General features: G+C 37.2%; 1 protein-coding gene and 1 long non-coding RNA gene across 2 annotated transcripts in view; one reads left to right on the top strand and one right to left on the bottom strand.

The window, feature by feature from the left end:
• Nucleotides 1-20,336, top strand: part of LOC117563354 (laminin subunit alpha-1) — an 84,451-nt gene that overhangs the window by 3,142 nt on the left and 60,973 nt on the right. Inside the window, 1 exon segment of the mRNA XM_034241642.2 lies at nt 17,528-17,877. Within this exon segment, the coding sequence (XP_034097533.2) occupies nt 17,528-17,877 (350 nt within the window).
• On the bottom strand, nt 1,925-5,348 carry LOC127565325 (uncharacterized). The gene is made up of 3 exons (XR_007954685.1): nt 5,168-5,348; nt 4,992-5,102; nt 1,925-2,364 (listed from the first exon to the last, which is right to left on the bottom strand). It is a non-coding gene; the product is annotated as an uncharacterized LOC127565325 (long non-coding RNA).

Genomic DNA, 20,336 nt, shown 5'->3' with positions numbered 1-20,336 from the left:
ATTTGAAGACTTACTAGTATTAAAATCACTTTTTGATATATAAAACAAAATTTAAATGTGTTTCTAAAATATATTTTTGAAACTTTAAAACTGTCCCTGTGCTGCGATCTCTGTAAAATGCAAACGTATTTAATGAGGAAACAAATATATACAATTAAATTCAAAAATATTAAAAACATTATTTTCAAAGTAACTTCTTCTCTTCACTTTTGTTAACCTAACGAAGTTATTTCAACTGTATGTCCAACCTCCTTCACATAATTGAGAAACAAAGCAGTAGAATGATTTAATTGATACCAGTCCACTTCCATTATTATTCATTAATAAATATACACCCAATTTACAGTGTAAACTAGACTCTCAAATGAATTGGTTTTTAAGTCAAATTGAATTGCTGCAGGAAACAACTTTCGAGCAAGTCATTGAAAATGAGTCTTTTAAACGGTTGCTGTAATCATTGCAAATCAAATGCATCAAGCAGTTAAGTTAATCAGTCAATTGTAAATAGATTCAGCGAAATTGTTGAGTGCAATTCAAGTCTTGGCAAAGTCAAGTGGGCTGCTTTGGGCAATGTGTTAGACAGCGAGACATAAATGCGAATTGATAGAGCAAATTATTTGCGATTAAACGGCGTGTTGACTGATTATAAAGCCAAACAGCGAATTCAACAGCTAATGGCATTAATTGATTGATGACTTGTTTAGATTAGATGGAGAAAACGAAAGTTCGTGAGCGCTCGAAATGGGTCACCAAACGAGCTACAAGCGAAGAGATAGATTCCTATACCGATACCGATACAGATACAGATACATTTACTGAAAGCTACAATGGCTACTGTATGATTGAGCCACGCCGACGTCGCTGCATTTCCGTTGTTTCTGTTTGTGTTGTTGTTGTGTGTTAAGCCATGCCTAATCAACACACACGCATGCACACTTTAAGAGCTCATTAGTTGCTTCGGCGTGGTTATAGATTCTTATATACATCGCGCGATTCCATAAGTCATGGCCAACCTCTCTCTCTCTCCTATCTAAAAGATATTTACACAATCCATGCTGGAAAGCTGTTGCTGCTGCTGCTGCTGCGTTTGCTGTTTGTCCATCGGCAAACTGTTTGGAGAATGCATTCTTCATTGATTTTTAACGCGGCTTTTTTTTGTTTGCTTCTTGTTAACTGCATTACACAATGCATCCAGCATAACATTCAACATACGAGTTATAGACAGACAGCACTTCGTAGTGCTGGAAATTTAGATTTGTGGGAAAAAATGCCGCAGATCTCCAACTGTTTCCCTTTGCCACTCACCACTCGCCACTCGCAACTCGCCACTTGCCTCTTGCTAGCTGTCATTGACTTTTATTTGTTTTTAATTTTTTATTGACATGTGAAGTTGTAGAAGTTTAGTGAACTTTACTGTTGGTTTTCTATTGCCTTTTATGCTTAATCTTCGTCTGCAAAGCGTGAAAAGCAAAAGTTGCTGTTGCTTTTGATTTTTAGTGTTATCATTTTATTGAGAAATTGTTTTCTACAAATGCACCGGTCCAAAGCGATTCGTAGAAGCTAAAGTGTTGAAACTCTTAAACAGTTTATTCATGAATGAGTAACGAAAATGGTAATGCTCATTGGGAACAGAAATATTGGTTAATATGAGTTGAAAAACAATCTCCGTATTTAGATACATAATATAAATTAATTCTTGAAATAGATTCTTTTCCAGTCCGTATAAGTACCTATGTAGATGTCAGAGACAATAAGATATAGAGATATAATATAATTTTAGAAGTTATTTAGAAAAACTTTTGTATGGTAAAGAGCGACGCGTATTACATAGTAGCTGAGAATCTGATATATTTTGAATGTAGTATATGGTATATTGATTTATTGATATACCAAAAAATAATTTTTTTTTAGTATTTTTGTGGTTTTATTGCAAATGGGTAGCGCGTATCTTTCAGACTAGACTTTCCTACTTGTTTTATTGAAGAAATTATTGTTTTATCATCAATTTATCAATTTAGCGCAATTTGTTCAAAGTGTAGAAAGCAAAGTGTTCGTCGCAATTCCCTTGAACATTTAAAACTGTATTTTCCGATATCGCAAAACCCTTGCAAAATAAACAATATCGTCGGCTTCAATTCCAATTATTTTACATGGGCTATAAATCATGCTTATCCCCATTTTCTGCTGCATTTCACAAGCAATTTGTGGTCCAGACCTTTGTTGTGATAATTTATTTAAATGCAGTTTATAGATCATTCGGATTCATCTGCGATTCAAGCGAACACCTGGCCAGCACACCTGTCCATCTGTCTTTTGGTTGCGCTTGCTGAACGGAAGTGCATAATTCTGGAAGACAGCTGGCAGCTACGGCAATGTTGCATACACAGTTGCCAAAAGTAGATCAGAGAGGAAAAAATTTAATCAGTAGATGAACCAAAAAAAAAAAAAATAAAATAAAGGATTTACAACTGTAATTTGGAATTTTATAAAATTTCTGGAATATCCCACAAGTTATATGATATGGGGCGGTCTCAATTGGGGAAACACATGTCAAAACTCCACAAAAACAATAAACATCAGCAGCAAGATGATGATGATGATGATGATGACGACGAGGAAGCATGAGATGAAGCAGCGGCAATTGGGAAACTCATTAAAAATAAACAAAAGCTGCGAGAACACAATGAAGTGCAGAGTTCAGTTGAGTTCTGTTCGGTTATTGTTAGACACAGGGTTATTTGATACGGAAACCCAATACACATCCCATACAAATTGCGAGCGCGCTTTTGAAGTGAAGTTCCAATAAATAAACCACTTAAGAATATAAAACTAAAGGGCAAGCAGGCATTTAAAGTTTTATAGATCACACTCTCTAGCCATATATAATAAAAGTAAAATTGACTAGCAGATACCCTATTTTTAGCATTCCCAAATCTATGCTAATAAAATTTTCATAAAAACACAAGCCGTAACTTTCATATTTCTCTCAAAAAAAACATGTTGTAAATATGTTGAAGACATTTGAAATTATCTGTTTTACCTTTATGTTCTTTTAGTATGCATAACAGGGTATAAAAAAACGAACAACATCAGAAAACGGCATGTAAACATTTTGTTGGGCATTCATAAATACAAACACGGCGCAATTTGTAGTTGTAGTTGTAACATTTATAAACAAACAAAAGTCAAAAACACCAAGAAACGAAATAATCGAGTTACAACTTCGCGCTGACCGAGAAGACGCCACAAAATGATCTATAGAAATGAGAAAAAAAAAAAAGGAAAACTCCCAAAGTGGAACTCTACGTGGCGCTGTTTACATAAATAAGAACATCATTTTGGTTGGTTAGTCGGCTGGTTAGCAATAAACTTATGCTTAATTGCTGGCAGATATCTGATGGTTCCAGGCAGCTTTGAAGTGCCCCCAACTGGTATGCGTATTCATGCCTCTCCAGGCAATAAATTAATGTTATAGACCAGCGTTTTGATAAGACATTGACGCCGCCAGTCAGACGGCGGAGTCATCCCTCCCTTGGCCCTTCACTCTCATTGACCCTCTCGCGGTGCCTTGGGCCACCGGAACATTTAACGGGTCAGCGACTGTTGATGTGCAGCCCGTGGAAACAACAAATTCGTAGCTCGTTAGTGCAGACACTTGAGATAAGAGATGGAAATGCAATGCGCTCGCTGTGATTGAGGTTGATACTTGCCGTAGCATCAGCCGCAGCAGCCGCAGCAGCAGTTCCAATAAATTCTCCCAGGCCCCACAAATTCTTGAAATTGGGTCAATGAAAGAGAGCATCAGTGCCACATGGTTTTGTAAACTACCAAATGTGCTGATAATGATCATAATGCACGTGAATTGAGACTAGATTGAGTAATCAATAAGGCAATCTCCGTGGAATATGTTTTGAAGAAGGAGCCATAACATTCTCAGAAGTCGATGATCAACTATTCAAATATCTCATGAGTGAAATGTGAAAGGGATGTTGGAGGATAAGAGCACTTGGGCACTCTCTTCAATTTGTCCATCATTATGAGGTATTATCTTTATCTTTCACATTATAAAATAACAATATTTCATAAGAGCTAAATTTGTGCACTTCTTGCACATATGGAGCTAAAATTCGAGGATTGTTTATATTTCAAAATATATTCAATTGTTGCACTTCTAAATCTCCTTTCTGCCCCTTCTAGAACCTCAAGTAATCGCAGTTCTACAACAGTTTACTTGTGTCTCATGCCATCCTTTTTATTTCAGCTATCAATGCTTGTGTTTGGCTCAACATTTTTCTTATCTTGCACCTCAGTTCAGTTATCAACTCGCAACACTCATCAATGTCAGCGTTGTCGTGTAGCGCCTACATGTTTAACACTATCATGCTATAGTATTTCCTTTTCGCGTCTCTTCTTCTGCGGCGTCTTTATCGAGCCATTTGTCAATATTTAAGCTGATAAACGATCATTGATCGAAAGCTACAACGACTGTCATTGAACTTCATTGATAAATGTCGCCTTGGCGACAGGTTTTTCTCGACTGCATTCCACCGAGAGTCGAGTCGAGTCGAAGTGCCGAAAAGTATCGAGGTGCGATGCAATTGATAAGCTTAACACACAATCCATTCTCTCGCTGTGCAGCAGGCAAAGAACTTCTATATCATTCCCTATATCAGATTACACTCTTTAACCTGTTTTTTGTAACGAACTCAAATCGTAGCAAATATTTTAGTAACAGACCTTTCCATGTTCTCGCCTCGCGCTTTTCATTTGCTGATGAAAATATTCTCGAATTCTGGGAAGGGAAACGCGTGCTTACAATTGCCCGGAAAATGCAGTTGTGAGAAATTTGGTGGGGCGAAAACACTTGAAAGTTCTGTATAAATATTTTGTAGAGGGCAAATCGCTGCTGTTGCTGTCAGAGACTAGCACTAATTATGCTTTATGTTTGGGTGCTGAAAGAAGATCTTCGAGTCGACAAATTGTTTATTTACCTTCAATCTGTGTGGTTGCTTCCCTTTGAGCATGCGATGAAAGCTGCATAAAAATGACTTGCAGTTGGAGATCTTCCTTCATTCAATTTATCAGTCAAGTTGTTGGTGGAGCTGGGCAAAGTGTTGATATTAATTCGCGTAAATGGAGAGGATGTGATTTTAGTAGGGCATTTTACTCTTTGATCAGATTGCTGTGCAACATCTGGAGTTGCGTTTGAATGTCGGAGTTCATAGAACATGTTTGAATCTTTTAGATTTTGCACTTTGTTCATAATAAATATTATGCTTTTTTATTGAAATGAGAATTTCGTTGTATGATTTCTTATAGCCATAGGATAGAATGATATTATATCTTTGTGCCTGTAGGAAATGAAGTTAAGAAATATTTTTGTATGGGAAAAACGCCTACTTACAACGGGCTTTACCTAACAATATGGTATATTATAAAGTTTATGGAATATTTTAATTGTAGTACAATAACTATATACCAAATATAATCCTCCCTTTTCGTATTTTTGCAATATATTAGTTAGGTGTTTTAGGGATAATAATACTGTAGCTTTCTTACTTGTTTTTAGTTGTCCACAATTTGTATGAAGATTAAGATTAAATTTATAATATACTACATCTTGTTTAGTAGTATACATTTACGATAAAATTCTTTAACTATTCTGTACTTAATGTTCTTTAAATAAAGTATACTTTTTATTGAAACTAAAACATACTTTTTTTTCTAACTTAAAAAGTGCTCAGAGGAAACTAAATAAAATCATTTTTATAGATCGAATTTGTTTTATATAATTCTTTATACTGCAAAAAGTTTAATGATGCGCATGATTTGAATAAAAATATGTATTATTTTCTTAGATCTGAAGTGCATTTATCACTTTCGCTGCTGTTGTTGTAGACTCGTAGTGAATCATCAATCAGAGACATATGACCTCGCTGACAACTTTTTGTAACTCTAGTCTGCAACTTCACTTGCCTTTCTGTGTGTCTGCCAGGATGTCTGTCAGCCCGCCTGTCTGTCTGACATTTGTACAAATGCGCCGACAATCGGCGACAACTTTTTCGCCAGTCTATTTTGAATACGCTGCCAATGTGGTTCCCCAAGGGGGAGAGAGTGTAAGGGGAGGGACTGGCAATGATGGAATTTCCATCAACATGCAGACGATGTACAGACTATTTACAAGCTGGAAGCAAATGCAAAAGCACAAGAGAGGCATACAGACAATCAGGCAGATAGGAAGCTAGGCAGACGGTAGTACGGGTAGATGGATTGGATGGATGAATGTACTCACTGACTGAGTGACTGACTGACTGACGGACAGATGATGAAACGTGCCTTTACGCATGACTCACGCATCGGGTGCAGGAAAATTGAGTTGGGAGAAAATGAAATGAGAAATTTGCACAAAACTGAACTCAGCTGTTGAGCTGGAGTGTTATCGAGTTAACACGCCCCTCATGTGGGCGTTGACGCACACTTGTACAATATTCAGAGGAAAACATCACCAGGAACACGCTCACAAGGTATTTCTATTAAAATGCCAAGCTGAAGAATTAGTAGGATCAACTCGACTAGCAGCCACTGTGTAAGCAGATTTAACATTAAATTTATTAGTAATAGCCTAAGACCATATGCAAATATTTGCAAGCAACATTAACATCAAACAGCAGATGTTTATTTATTCAAAACAAGTTTAATCAAACTGTCCAAAATACTTGTAAAATATTGTACATTTAAATATCATCGTATTAATACAAACTAAATTCAATTAGACCCTCATAAGCAATTAGTATAGGGTATGGCAAGCTAAACTTGCTGTCAAATCACCAGAGAAATGCACGACAAAACAAATTGTCTACAGACACGCGGCGCAGACACAAGCTCAAGAAGCTGGCAATGAGGCGGCTGCCAACAGACCAGAGATCAGGTTCAGCTTCAGCCATAACAGCAACAGCAACAGCTTTAGTTTGAAGATACAGATACAGATACTCACAGCTGGAACCGAGAGTGTGGAGATGCTGCAGCTGTCGACTGCCGTTGGCGGCTTTTGCTTTCCTTTCCATTTTATGGCTGCGGCAGGGAGAGAGGGTCGGGGACTTTTGACAGCTTCTCGAGATTTGTCTTTAAAAGGATTGAAACATTTGGGACTGCCATGATTAGTGTTCTAAATAACGCAACTGTCGCCTTGTCAGAGGCCAACACCAATCAATGAGGAATTGACACGCGACATGCAAAGTGATTAAGTTGGTTAACTGGAATTGATTCGGGATCACAGACTTTGGCCGACCATCTGATCCAATCCGATCTGATCCGTTTCGACGCTTGACAAATTGCTTAATTAATACGCCTTGAATGCGACTTGTAATTGTTGCTATTGCAAACCTGTTGCCATTGTGACATCAAAAGCCAAAAAACCGACCAGTTTCTTTAATTAAAAAATCTGAGTTGAATACTTAAGTACATTTTGCACATGAATTGAAAATATTTCAATTTATTACAATATGATGCAAAAAAAAACGTCAATTTATGCGCAAATTTTATTTATAAATTTGTTGTGGAATCCTTGAGAGTAGATTAACATTTCAAACATTATTAATGTGTGTTAATAATAAGGAAATAATTAAGATGTAAACCACAAAGTTGCAACCACAAGTAAGATGTTATTAACGGCTAATTTCTAAATGAGTTTTAGGAGTAATTCAAGTCAAAAGAGTAAAATAAATTGCCAAATAAGATGAGTTCATAGACAAAAAAAATACAATAATAAATAACATTAATTTTGTACTCTTAGATGCATGATTTCATTCATTTATAAAACGAATTGCGATAGTCATTAGTAATTGGGTAAAAAGCTTAGCCACCCATAGCTAAACAGTTACAAAAGTCAATTAGAGATGGAAATCTTTAATGTGGCAAAGACCAAGTTGATCTCAGCTTGCTGTCAACTTGTTCAATAAAGCGTTAATTGCTAATCAAAAGCAGCATTTTTGTGACGCGACAGGATAAGCGCTTATCAAATTGCATTGATTATATAGTATAGTAAGTATGCAGTTGCCTGATAACTGGTTAGCTTACTTGCTTAGTTCGTTGAGGCGATAAAAATTTGTAAATGGAAAACAAACCAGGCAAGAGATACGCATCATCATCGTCGTCATCACGATCGTTACAACCATAAGCATCGTGATCGTTGTCGTTGTTGTTGTTGTTGTTGTTGTTGTTTGGCGACATCAACGTAAACAAGCAAATTAACGCAATTTTCTTTCGATGCATCGACAATTAACCAGCGACAGCTGACAACTATTACGGATTGCATATGCCATAAAAACACAATGCAATACAAAACATTGTCCAAGACTATGAAACAAAAAGGCCAAAACAGCCAAGACACACCGACTGTTGGCCACATCTGGCGGCGCCATCAAATGGCCAATGCAACTCGACTGCGGCGCCTGAAGCATTCGTGGGTTGACTCAGGTGATTTTTGTCTCCTCCGGCGGCGCCTTTTTACAGCCAAAACTAACACGCTGGCGCGTACGTACTAATTAAATAGTTTACAAGTCAACTTGATTGCACCGGAGGTGGTGCCTCCAAAAGTTACAGAGCTGCCAGCCAACTATTTTTACCAAAGTTTGTCCAGGCCTGAAGATTTATTATAAGCCAGCTTCAACATTCAACATATATCCTCGACGTATTGCCAAAAGGGGTGTGACCAAGATGTAACATTTCATTTTAATGACTATTTAGTCCGACTCGCAATTTTAAAAAGAATTTAAAAAGTAATGGCATGAGTTGTTTATAGATGTGTAGTCGATTTATGATTTAAAAGATTTTAATATTTGTTAATTAAAGTACAAATGAACACTATTAGAGCGTGCCTTTCAGTCAATAACTCCCACTGAGACCAAATTTACAGGTTTAACTTTGGGGCGGATCGAAACGCTTTTATAAACTTGTTCCAGGCAAAAAAAAAAAAAGAAACTCTTTAAGTTTTATGTCTATTGCAAATGATTTGTTTATTGCTGATCGTGTACAGCATGTGCCATTAATGGCTGTCATTTGGATTACCCGCAGATTTTCAAGCTGACCGAGCGACCCACTTAAATGTTGACTTACCTCCTCTTAGCCAGAGCTGCCAACTCGTTAAAATCCACTAAAGTTTGATCATGCTCGTAAATGTAATGTTTTTATTGGCATCTGCAATTGATTTGTTCGCAAAGTTGAGTGGCAAAAAATACAAGAGTTAAAGCTATTCTCTCGATCAATTTTCACCAATAAAACTCAGGCATCAAGGCAATAAAACTTTCTTCGAAATTTTCAATATGCACCAATGCAAATTAAAATTTAAGTTTTTAGGGAAATTGAAAACAGAAAATAAGCTTGAGAGGTTGAAAAAAAAACTATTGAATGAACATGAAAATAACAATGTTATAAGCTAATTTAATGAATGAAATCCGCATATTTTCGAATTTGTGATAAAAGTATTTCTTGAAATATTCGGAGTGTAACAAAATAAATGTATGAAATGTATGTATCAAAATGAATTCCATTTGCTGTAAATTGCAAAATTTCTTGTATGTAAATTCCTGCTGTACAGAGTAGTCTGTTCAAGTCTGCTGATATAGGATTAACTTTGCAGTCTGGAGTCTAGACGATGTCGTCGACTTCCCCAACTCCCTGTTAGATCCCAGCTAAGTTGTCTTCCCGTTTGCTGATGGGCTGACTCAGAGTTTATAAATTTAATTATGACATTATTATGCGGAGCTCGCACACGACCACAAAAAAAAACGAAAAGAAAAACACAAAAAGTGCACAAGGCAAGCGCATTTATTAATAAAAAGTGACAGCTCATGACAAATTAACAGCTAAAAAGAGTGAGCCCAAAATAACATAACATAACATAACCAACGCAATGGACTGTGGGCGATTTTTGTGACTTGCGACTCGTGGCTAAGCTGAGAGATATATCAGATATCCAATATCAAAGTCTTAAGCTTGCCCAAAACTCACTGAGACGTAAGTAATGAGTGTTGATATACGCTACGCTGAAGGAGGCCCAAAAACTGCGCGCATGTGCATGTGTCTGGGCCAGTGTTGGTCAACGCAAGTAAATATTTGTCAGTGGTCCGAAACGACTTTGCTGCAAATGCATTTCAAGTGATTGGCAAACACGAAAAAAGCTAAATTTTAAGAGTGCATATAGAAAAGCATTTGGATAATGGACATTTCGACGCCTTTTCGTGCACTTAATGAATGAACGGGACCGACAAAAGCGATCGCAATTGTTCGATAAGAGGTTTTTTGGGGGCCTGATAAATCGTGATAATTATCGCGGCAAGTGCAGTTGCGCTCTATGAGTATGGCCGAAAAGTATCGAATCACCAGCGAAATGTATATTCGTGATGTTGTGCCACTTATTAAATTATTAAATGAACCGCTAACCGAACAGAGATCTTTGAAGATTTCCTCGCCAATGCCTCGCTTTCAGCTTCAACTTATTTCGCTTGCCAGTAGCTTACACAATTTCGATCGCAGATTAGATAAAAACTCAAGTGCTTTTGGCGCTCAAGCGAAACAAGTCGCTTAATTAACAGAGGTGACGACTGACAGGCTCGGAAGACTCTGGAGACCAGAATACCAGAGACCGAATGCACCAAAGCAGTGCAAAGAGTTGCCAGTCAGTTTGGCTTGGTTCCTCAAGACTTTATGTCAACGTAGGCGCTTCTACAAAATGAGTTAATTTATGTTCGTCGTAAAAAAAAGTGATTAAGGTGAGACTTGTTTTGTTGGGATGTCACAAAATTGCATTCTGAAGGTGTTAAAAGCATACAAGTTTGAATATTTGAGATACAATATTAATTCCTTCTAAGTTCAATTAATAAACAAAGGGTATTTTATTTTCAGAGATTAAAAGAAACACAAAACATAGAGTCTAACTATATAAGTTAATAATTAGCTGTGGATTAGAAAATGTATTAGTAGTTTATAAACATTTTTTGCTTGAAACGTATTAATTGCTGTAATATTTTAATGTATTGAGTAACTACTACAGTAGTCAATCAAAGTCAGTTCCTATTTAGTAGTCAATGCAGCATAAATACAGATTCGTTCTTTTTATTATTATTTTTTTGCCTTTACATCTAAGACCTGAACTTTCTCATTCAAATTGGCATTCAGTTAACTAGACAATTTTTGCTGAAACTTATCATATCTCTACGAAATATCATGTATTCTTTTCCTGTAGTATCTTAACTTTTAGCACACCAAATATTCAAATGTTGAACCTATCTTCTCATGACCCACATATTGCTTTGAATTCCCCTAAAATACTTAATCCCAAGAACAAACGAAAGCTCACAGCTCAATTAATTCACTTTATATAAAGTTAAAACATTGTGTGAACATAAATCTATTGAACGTATGTTCTCACACCTCCATTATTGGAGTAGCCACCCAATGTGCAATGCACAGCACTTGAATTAGTCTCGCTGTCTTTGGTCAACTCCCTCGACTCGAAAGCCAGAATGTGGCAGCTTGATTGTGTTGTGAGTCATCAAAACAACACCAAGTGGCAGCTACCAGTCTTCAATACCAAATCAAGCATTACTTGCATAACCCAAGCCAAAGTCATCGACCATCGTCATCATCATCGTTATTACGTTGCTGATCATCATCACTGCGTTGGCATGCATAAATATTTTTCTAAAGCACAACTTGAGCTTGAGGTTGGGGTTGGGGAAAAGAGGGAAGCTCTGCATCTTGGGGACCACTTGAGCCACAGCGCTGTCAGAACGCCGGTAGCTGTGTGCTGTGTGTGTGTGTGTGTAAGAGTGTGCGAGTAGTCGACGTGCTGGACATGTGTGTGCTTCTCACTAGTTCTCATTGTCGAAACCCGTCGTCTTGTTCGACGACGGTTTGCAGGCAGCTTTTCTGAAGCACCCACCGACGGTTAACGGGCAATGTGCAGCATCCACTTTTGGAGACGTTCCCGGTACGGCTTTCAACTCACTTGTTGCTGTTGTTGTTGTCGCTGTCGCTGTCGTGGTTTGCAGTGGTGCGCTGATGCATGTCCAAACATCCTCAGTTCTGGTCAGTTTGATGCTTGTGTTGTTCGTTCTTGGTTCTTGGTTCTTGGCTCTCCAGTCTCTACGTTCTACGTTCCTTCATTTTATTTCTTTTCTTGGAAATGCGTTTGTCGCCTTGTCCGTCCGTTTGTCCATCGTCGGTTTGCCGTCTTGTTTGTCAGTTTTGTTTATTTGTTTGCCCGTTTTGTTTATTTTCAATAAATATTTGACATTTGTCTAGGCATTTTCCCGAGCCCCCCCTCAGCCATTCGACCGTTTGGCGGCCAACACGGCGCAGGTACATTAATTTTTCAAGTAGTATCGCAACCTACCAAACCCGCCCATTCTGGCATCTCGTCTCTGCCACCTGCCACAAGTCCCAGCAGAGTTTTGTAAGCTCGCTGCTGCAATCTGCTTAGCCAACTTGATGCATTTTTAAAGCCTCTCCTTTCTGGCACCCATCCTCAATGCGGATGTTTGATTTGAACTTTTTGTTCCACTACACATTTGGTTGCGAAAAATTTGTTCATGGAAACTGTGTGACATTCCCAGCTGAGTGTTGAATTTATCGCTTTACTTCACTTGCAATCGGTCCGAAATGCTAAGCAAGTGTCTTTAAATATTTCACAAACTTTGCATAAGTGGTAAAGTAAATTCTAAAACTTGTGCAATGGTGCACATGTAATATATGTATATTGAAAAAGATGTGTTGGGTAATAGCCACAACTTGACGGTGTCAACGACATTTATTTGTAACACATTTTCAGCACTTCCTGTTGCCAGCAACATTCTAGTTCAAAAATTGGAAAATTAAAGAGAACTACTGCTAAATATATTTTTGCAGTGAAATGTCGAATTGTACAGAAATATTTAATGAAAAACAAGTAAGAAAGTTTCTGTAGAGTGTGCTCGACTGTGAAACACACGCTAACCATTTTGAATAAAAGCAAAACAGTTCGGTGTTATTCTTAAAATATACCAAATTAATAGACCACAAAAATACTATAAAAAATATACCAAGATGTACTTTTGGTATATTTATATACAGCAACTAAGTAGAGAAAACCCATATTAAAGTATTTCCTAAATAAATTCTACAGTTTTTATCTGATCGAATCCAAATTCTCAGAAATCATAAATACTATTGTTATTATTATATATTCTAGCTTTAAAATTACGGTAGTTATACGATTTTTTGGTATTTTGTGGGGGTAGAAGTGGGCGCGGTTTTTAAAAGTTATGCAATTTAAAATTGCATTTAAATTTTCATATAAAGTCGGCGACTAGTGACTTTAATTTAATTTCTTTAGTGTTTCCGCCCAACGTATAAATTTTGATTACTTTTCATTAAGTGCAGCACCGAAAAGTAAATTCCGCGATATTTGTGTGTCGCGTCAAAGTTCCATTAAGTTTTTAAAACTGCTGCATCACCGAGAGGTCCAATGCCAGCCATTGTCGTCATTTGTAATTGAGCCGTTTTTGCATTTTTTTTTGCCTTCTTGCTTTTGGTTGTAGACAGACTGAAAAGTTAAGTCGAGAGTTGCGAGACGCCTCGCGCAGTTTTGGTCGCCTATTTATGGCCATATTTTGATTGCTCCTTCGATTGTTCCATCATCCATGCATTCGAGCAAAGCGGCCAAGCAACCAATCCATCCTCCAGTCGAGTCCGGGTCCAGGTCCAGCTCCAACTTCAGCACCAGACAAGGCAGCAACGGTAGCCGAGCAGGCTGTCAAGTTGCATAAAGTCTGTTTTCGTCACGCTGCCGCCTCGCATGAGACTCATCAGCAACGTCATCGTCATCGCCATCGTCATCAGCTATGGACCCATGTGGTGTTTTTTGTTTGCCTTTCCTTTACTCGTTTTTTTGGCCAGCAGCGATTTTTTATTATTATTAAATTTTTGCTCGCTACCCTCGTGGGGTTCGAATGTCGTCATCAGACATTTTGGCAGCTACTTTGGCTACCGAATTTGATTTTTTATTCGCAACACTTTTGGCCAGGTCAACGATGCTGCAGCGCCTGGTAAATTAGTCGTGAAAAAATTGGCAAAACAAACAAATCATCGAGTATCTCGACCAATTGGTTACCAAGGAGAATGAATACGAATTGTAGGCAATTTGGCAGTTTGGTATTCTTTGAAGTTCAACAACTTGAAATGACTTAATAAGCAGGTTGCAACTGGTAGATCCGAGTAATTTCTACCAACTAGATTGGTCGACTGTGCGCACTGTCTGTTTATATGCATAATTGGCCCCTAACAAACAAACGAGAGGAAGCCAACCTCAAAAGCAAAAGCATCAGCAAGCAGGCAGGCAACTGGAAAGCCCAATCGAATGCACAGCTGCGGATGAGGACCAAAAATAGTGAAAATATTTTTGTATTTTATGCGCCGGTCGATATGAATAAAATGCAGAAAACAGTAAAATGCTTTCAACTATGCAACAACAACAACAACAATACAACAACGTGCAACAACAAACAACAGCTGCTGATGATGATGCTGCTGTTGCATCCAATGAATGCTGCATGAACTGCAGTCCACAGACTCCAGACACATGCGTGTGCCCATAATGGTTTGTAATTAATCAAAACGAGAAGCAATCACTAACTCCAATCTACAGCACTCCAAATACTCTTCTCAAACTTCAAAATAAATCGTGTGCTTAAGGAATAAAAATTGGGGAGTTTACCCAACCGAACTATAATAATATATATCTTTGATATATTTTCGTATTATTAATTTAATTAACTAAATTTTAAATACGCTTTTCAATAATATTTTAAATTATCTTACAATACATATAGAATTCTTGTTAATTTCTTTATTTGACTCAACGCCAGGTTTACTACAAAAAGCGTTTCGTGTGTTGTTAAAATAATCAAAAACCTAAAGCAATTTTAATCCATATGTATTTTATGACTTAATTCTAAATAAAATAATAAGTTAGTATTGCTATTACATAATTTAATAGATTTACCTCCTTTCAAAAAAACGGGTAAAATATTCTATCTGAATATATCAATATCAATATATTCATTTAATCGAAAAGTAAAATACTTGGCAAATATAAGAGAGATGGAAATATAATTGAGACATTCTTAATAACACACTCATATTACTCTGAGAAGATTACAGAAGTTTCGCGTTTATTCTATTGACCATTTCTTGGTTATTTCTGGCTTGTGGCTTCCTCAGTGTGAAACCAATGTTATGGATTGTTTACCTTATTGTCTGGCATTGGTGCTGAGTGAAAATTGCTTTAATAAAGTTGTCTTTTACAAATCACTCAAACGGTTCATCCATGACATTATTAATACGAGTTTTCTTTAGCCTTTTCTCTTTCATAGCCTCGTAGTTTAATTCATGCTCGACGCCGCTTTTGTGTTAATGTTTTATAAATATTGCCATTCAATTTGTCAAAACATTTAATCAGCAAAACTTTTCTCACTTAAGCTGTCAGCGCATGGAAAACTTGCCCGAAAAACATGCCCCATGTAGCCAAGGGGCCAGAGGAAAGATACATACATACTCGACTTCGTGGATTTAACTGCTGTGCTGTGTTGGGTTTGGGTTTGGGTTTTGGTGTGTAGTCGACTGGAGTCTTGAGTCTCGAGTGTAGAGTGGAGTGAAGTCAACTTTTTGGCTACCGCAAATTTGTTATTTGTCAAGACATTTAAATGCCATTTGCGTGTAGCGTTGCATTTTGACAGCTGTCGATAAATTTTCTTGGTTTTCCGCGTTTTCTCACACCTCTTGCCCTGGAAATGCTCTGCTCAAAGCGAATTTGTTTAACATTTTCTTTTGACTTTCTACACATTTCATAAACTCATTTCAATAATTACAGACTGTTTCTTTTTTTTCGTTTTGTGGTTTTATTTTTCACGGCTGTCTTCTTGTTGAAATGAAATTAGTGTTAAGTGAAAGTGATCTGAGTTTCGAGTGGTTTTATTGCCTTGCGTGTTAGCTGGTCCAATTATTGATAGCTTTAATAAGCACTTGGGGAATAGATGTTTCTATTTAAATTGGCCGTGTTGTTCGGGAAGTGGTAATTGTCGGTAATTCACACTAGTTACTTCAGTAAACCTATAAAATACTTCCCATTTCATTGATTTTGATTGCAAAGTTTTAGATTACGAACTGATTTTTTTATTATTGATTACTTGAATTTGAAATTGTAAAATACTTCTGAAAAGTTTTCCTATGATCACTGCACTAAATTTGCACTAAATAGTTGAACTTTTTAAACTCATCAGTTACGAGTCAGTTAACTATTTTTGAAAGTTTTCCCTTGCCACACTTTAAGACATCAAATATTTGGAGCTTCTGAGAAACTTTGAAGCCTTGGCTCAGAAACTTATGTGCAATTTCACAGCAATTACGTCAACGTTTTTGCGTCGGACAAACAAAATGCGAAAAACTTTTTGTTGACAATTGCCAAAATTGCACATGCTGACACAACAACAACTAGAAATACACTTACACACATGTGACTACTTGTAGTAGAAATAGCAACAATTGCAATTTGAAGCCAGTAGTCGTAAGAAACATGCAAATCGCATACCAGGTCAACATTTCAAACTTTGGCTACAGCTGCTACCAACTGCGCTGAACAGCGATAAACATTATCTCGAAAGTTGCCTTGTTTGGCTATCTATCTGCAAATACGTGAGATACATTTTTGCCTTTAAGCTGACCAATCAATACGAACATTGAGCCCAGAGCAGCTGTAACTGTGATTTATAGTCATTGCTGAGCTTGTTCTTGGCTTGTTCCAGCAATTAATATGATTTACATGGGAAAATCTGTCAAACGCATAAAGCGACGCTCTCGGTGGGCAGTTTATAGAGTATGTTAGAAATTACATAGCGCAAGCCGCGTTAAAATGTATTCACTGTATAAATATCGATTAATGATATATCGGAACTGGTATCGACTTGAAGTCTAAGTGAGTCGGTTCCACGGTCATCCCTCAAGCTACGATCGTATTTATTATGCTTGTCTGGTATAATACTTAAATATATTCTGTATATATGTATATAAGTTCTCTTAAGTTTTGTTCAATTTATTGAAATAGTTCGTTCGTTAATCCTCGATCCTCGATTGTTTGATTATAATCAACAATCGACTATAGTCGTTCATCGTTTGATTTCGTTCAACGTTCGTTTTCGAGAACAGTATGATTTTCGATTATTTGAACCCCCATTTGTTTTAGTATATTATTATTTTTATAGAAAATATTGTTCCACAAATGTTAAAATTTGTACTATAAGTGCTGCCACATCAGTTCAAATAGCTAGACGATAGTAACAACCAACTGCAAAAACAAGTTTAATCAAAATGGGACATACGAACTAGAACGAACTAAAGATCAAAAGTTAACAGCTTAACAAGAAACCATTAAGGAGTTAGCTTATTTAGTTCGTTACGTAATATATCACTAACTTAATTTTTATATTTTTTTCAGCTGTGCGTGATCTGAACAGCCAACAGGCGGATGATGTTAGTGCTGGAAGCCCAAGTGGTCTTTATCCGCCCGTTTTCAATGTCGCTCCACGTGCCGCAATAACTGTGAATGCGACCTGCGGCCAAAACGGCGCCGAGGAATACTGTAAATTAGTCGATGCATATCCGCATCGCAAGTGGGCCACGCAATGTGGCACCTGCAATGCCCACAGCTCTGACCGGGCCAAGCAGCGACCCATCGAGTCGCTTATTTCACCCGGCTCCAGCTTCGAGGAGAGCTGGTGGCAATCACCAACACTGCAGGGTGGCCGGCAGTATGAGTATGTGACCATCACATTGGATCTGAAACAGGTGAGACTTTTGACTGTGCCATAGATAAACCCCCTCTCCCCCCTAAGTCTGAGTCTGAGTTGAGCTCATGTGACAGCGTAGCTGTGATCCAGTTTGTAATTAAGCCGATGACTTGTCACTCATTTACAAGCGATTTAACGCCAGTTCCATGATCCATCTGTGCCTTGGGCTTGTCGCTGATCATTAGACTATGCATGAAATATGATCACAGTGGGTTGGATCGGGTTTTTCCATCTTTTTACCGAGACCGGTCACTAGGTATTACATTCTAATGCTCAAAATGGCAAACATAAATTGGCTCTGATTGAGTTTTGATTAAGTCGTATCGTCTTACAGTCTTTTCTTTGTGATTGGAAATCGTTTCCGGGTTTCCATCAACTAACTTATGTCATGAGAAGTATTCAAGTAATCGAGACTTATTTAAGTAGAGTCCACGAACAACAACAACTGCCACCCACAATTTCTCATCACGTACCATCTGAACTTCAGATACTTCCATCAAAATCAAAGTCAGAAAAAAATAATATTATATATAAATCAAAATTCCATGACAGTCTGTGAATACATTTTGCGTTCATGCAAAATCAACTTAATGGGAGCGTGTAAATTTTGACACATGCCGTTGATATGTTGAGCTGTCTGTCTGCTCTCCTCCCTTCGTTCTCTTCATAATGAAAAATGCCATTGAGCGACGCTGCCCTCTGCCAGCATCATAAACAAAAGTCATGGGAACCTTACAAAAAACGCAGATTTTAAGTTCTTTTTTTTACGTTTGTGACATTTTAAAGCAATTTTGTTTGTCTGTCACCGCCTGACCAAAAATTCAGTTCAACATGTGTCAATTGTAGCCACGAAATAAGCGAAACCAATAAATGAAAAAAATTGTTCAGACTCTAAACTCTAACGACGCATCCATAAAAGGTAATTCGTATTTTTTTTTGGCAACTAACATATTTTTTTGAACTTTCAAACTCTATAAAACAGACAAAGTTAATTAAAGGACGAGCCAATTTAAATATTAATGCGATGCTCTCGAGAAGTTGGGCTCCCGTTTGTAGTCTTCGTTATTTATTAATAACTCTTGGAACGCATGGCTGTCATAAATCTCTCATACTTGAGGCATATGCGAAAACATTGTTCTTGTACCCTGTAATCTTAATGCGACCATAGGGTATGCTTACACAATGGAGGAAATATGTAAATCAATTTATTGAACATACTTTTCCTCATCTATTGATGGAAATAAATTGGAGAACTAGAATAGTATTCAACTTTTAAATATTCATTTTATTAATTGAAGCGTTTTCACATTTCCAAACTAGTTTTTCATATTAAAAGTATATTTTAACATAGATGTAGAGAGTATCTACTGATCGTATCGTGGTAGATAATTTATTCATACTTGTTAATTTTAAATCAGTGCTCGAAGTTGGTTCTGTGCTCGTCTGTTTTAATTAAGTGTGCACTTCCATGTGAATATCTTTGTCTTCTCTTGTCTTGTTTGTGGCATCTTTGTGCGCCTTTCGCCGGCATATGGCAATGAAAGAATTATATCAAAACATTGAAATATCTTTCGAATCGAGACAGAGACAGAAACAGAGAGAGCGAGAGTCTCGAGTGCAAACTGCACTTGAAATGTCAACTTTGTGTCGGCTGAAGTTAAGCAGACAATTTTTCAGCACATAATTGGCCATATAGTAGAAGATTGTGAAAGTTCACAATGATCAAGGCAGTCATAATGATGATATGATTGAGATTCGTAATGCTCATTAGCTGACTAAGCAGCTGCACTAAGGAGGAAATGCTTGGTGTGTGGCCACCAAATATAATACTTTGCTGTTTTTTCTGTTTACCTCGATCCACAATGGAATTTCAATTAACACACGATTTGCACTCAATAAGTATACGAAGTTGCAATGTTGCACTGATTTTAGAACAAGATAGTTTCCTTGTTTCAGAGATTCACAAAAGAGTTGCAGAAGACTGCAGCTTATAATATATGTATAAAGAATTTTCTTTAAAGAAATGTGAAGTTATGATTTTTAGTAAACACACATAAACTTTCTCCACCTATTATTATATGTGAGTCGATCATAATGCACTCACTTAGAGCCTGTTAGTAAAATAAGAACCAATTATTATATTTATTTTTAAAACGTCTCCTGTCTCTCAGGGACGTCACAGGCAATTAGCACTCATTTCCATTTCCATTTCCATTTCCTATTCCCATTTCTTCAATTCGTCAGCATCCCCCCAAATAGTTATCGCTTAATTTATGTATTCATCTGTTTCGACGGGAAATATTTAAAGCATTTGTCACAACTGTTTAAAAACACATTTGGAAGAAATCTCCCCACGCCCGAAACAAATAGACAACAGAGAGACAATCAGCCCACCAAATTTATGACCTCTGACGGAAACTTGACATTCGAAGTTTGTATTTTTTTCATGGGCGACAA

Source organism: Drosophila albomicans, chromosome 2L, assembly GCF_009650485.2.
Source record: "Drosophila albomicans strain 15112-1751.03 chromosome 2L, ASM965048v2, whole genome shotgun sequence".
NCBI lineage: Eukaryota > Metazoa > Arthropoda > Insecta > Diptera > Drosophilidae > Drosophila > Drosophila albomicans.
Note: the sequence above shows the minus strand (reverse complement) of the source record. Positions and strands in the feature narration are given on the sequence as shown.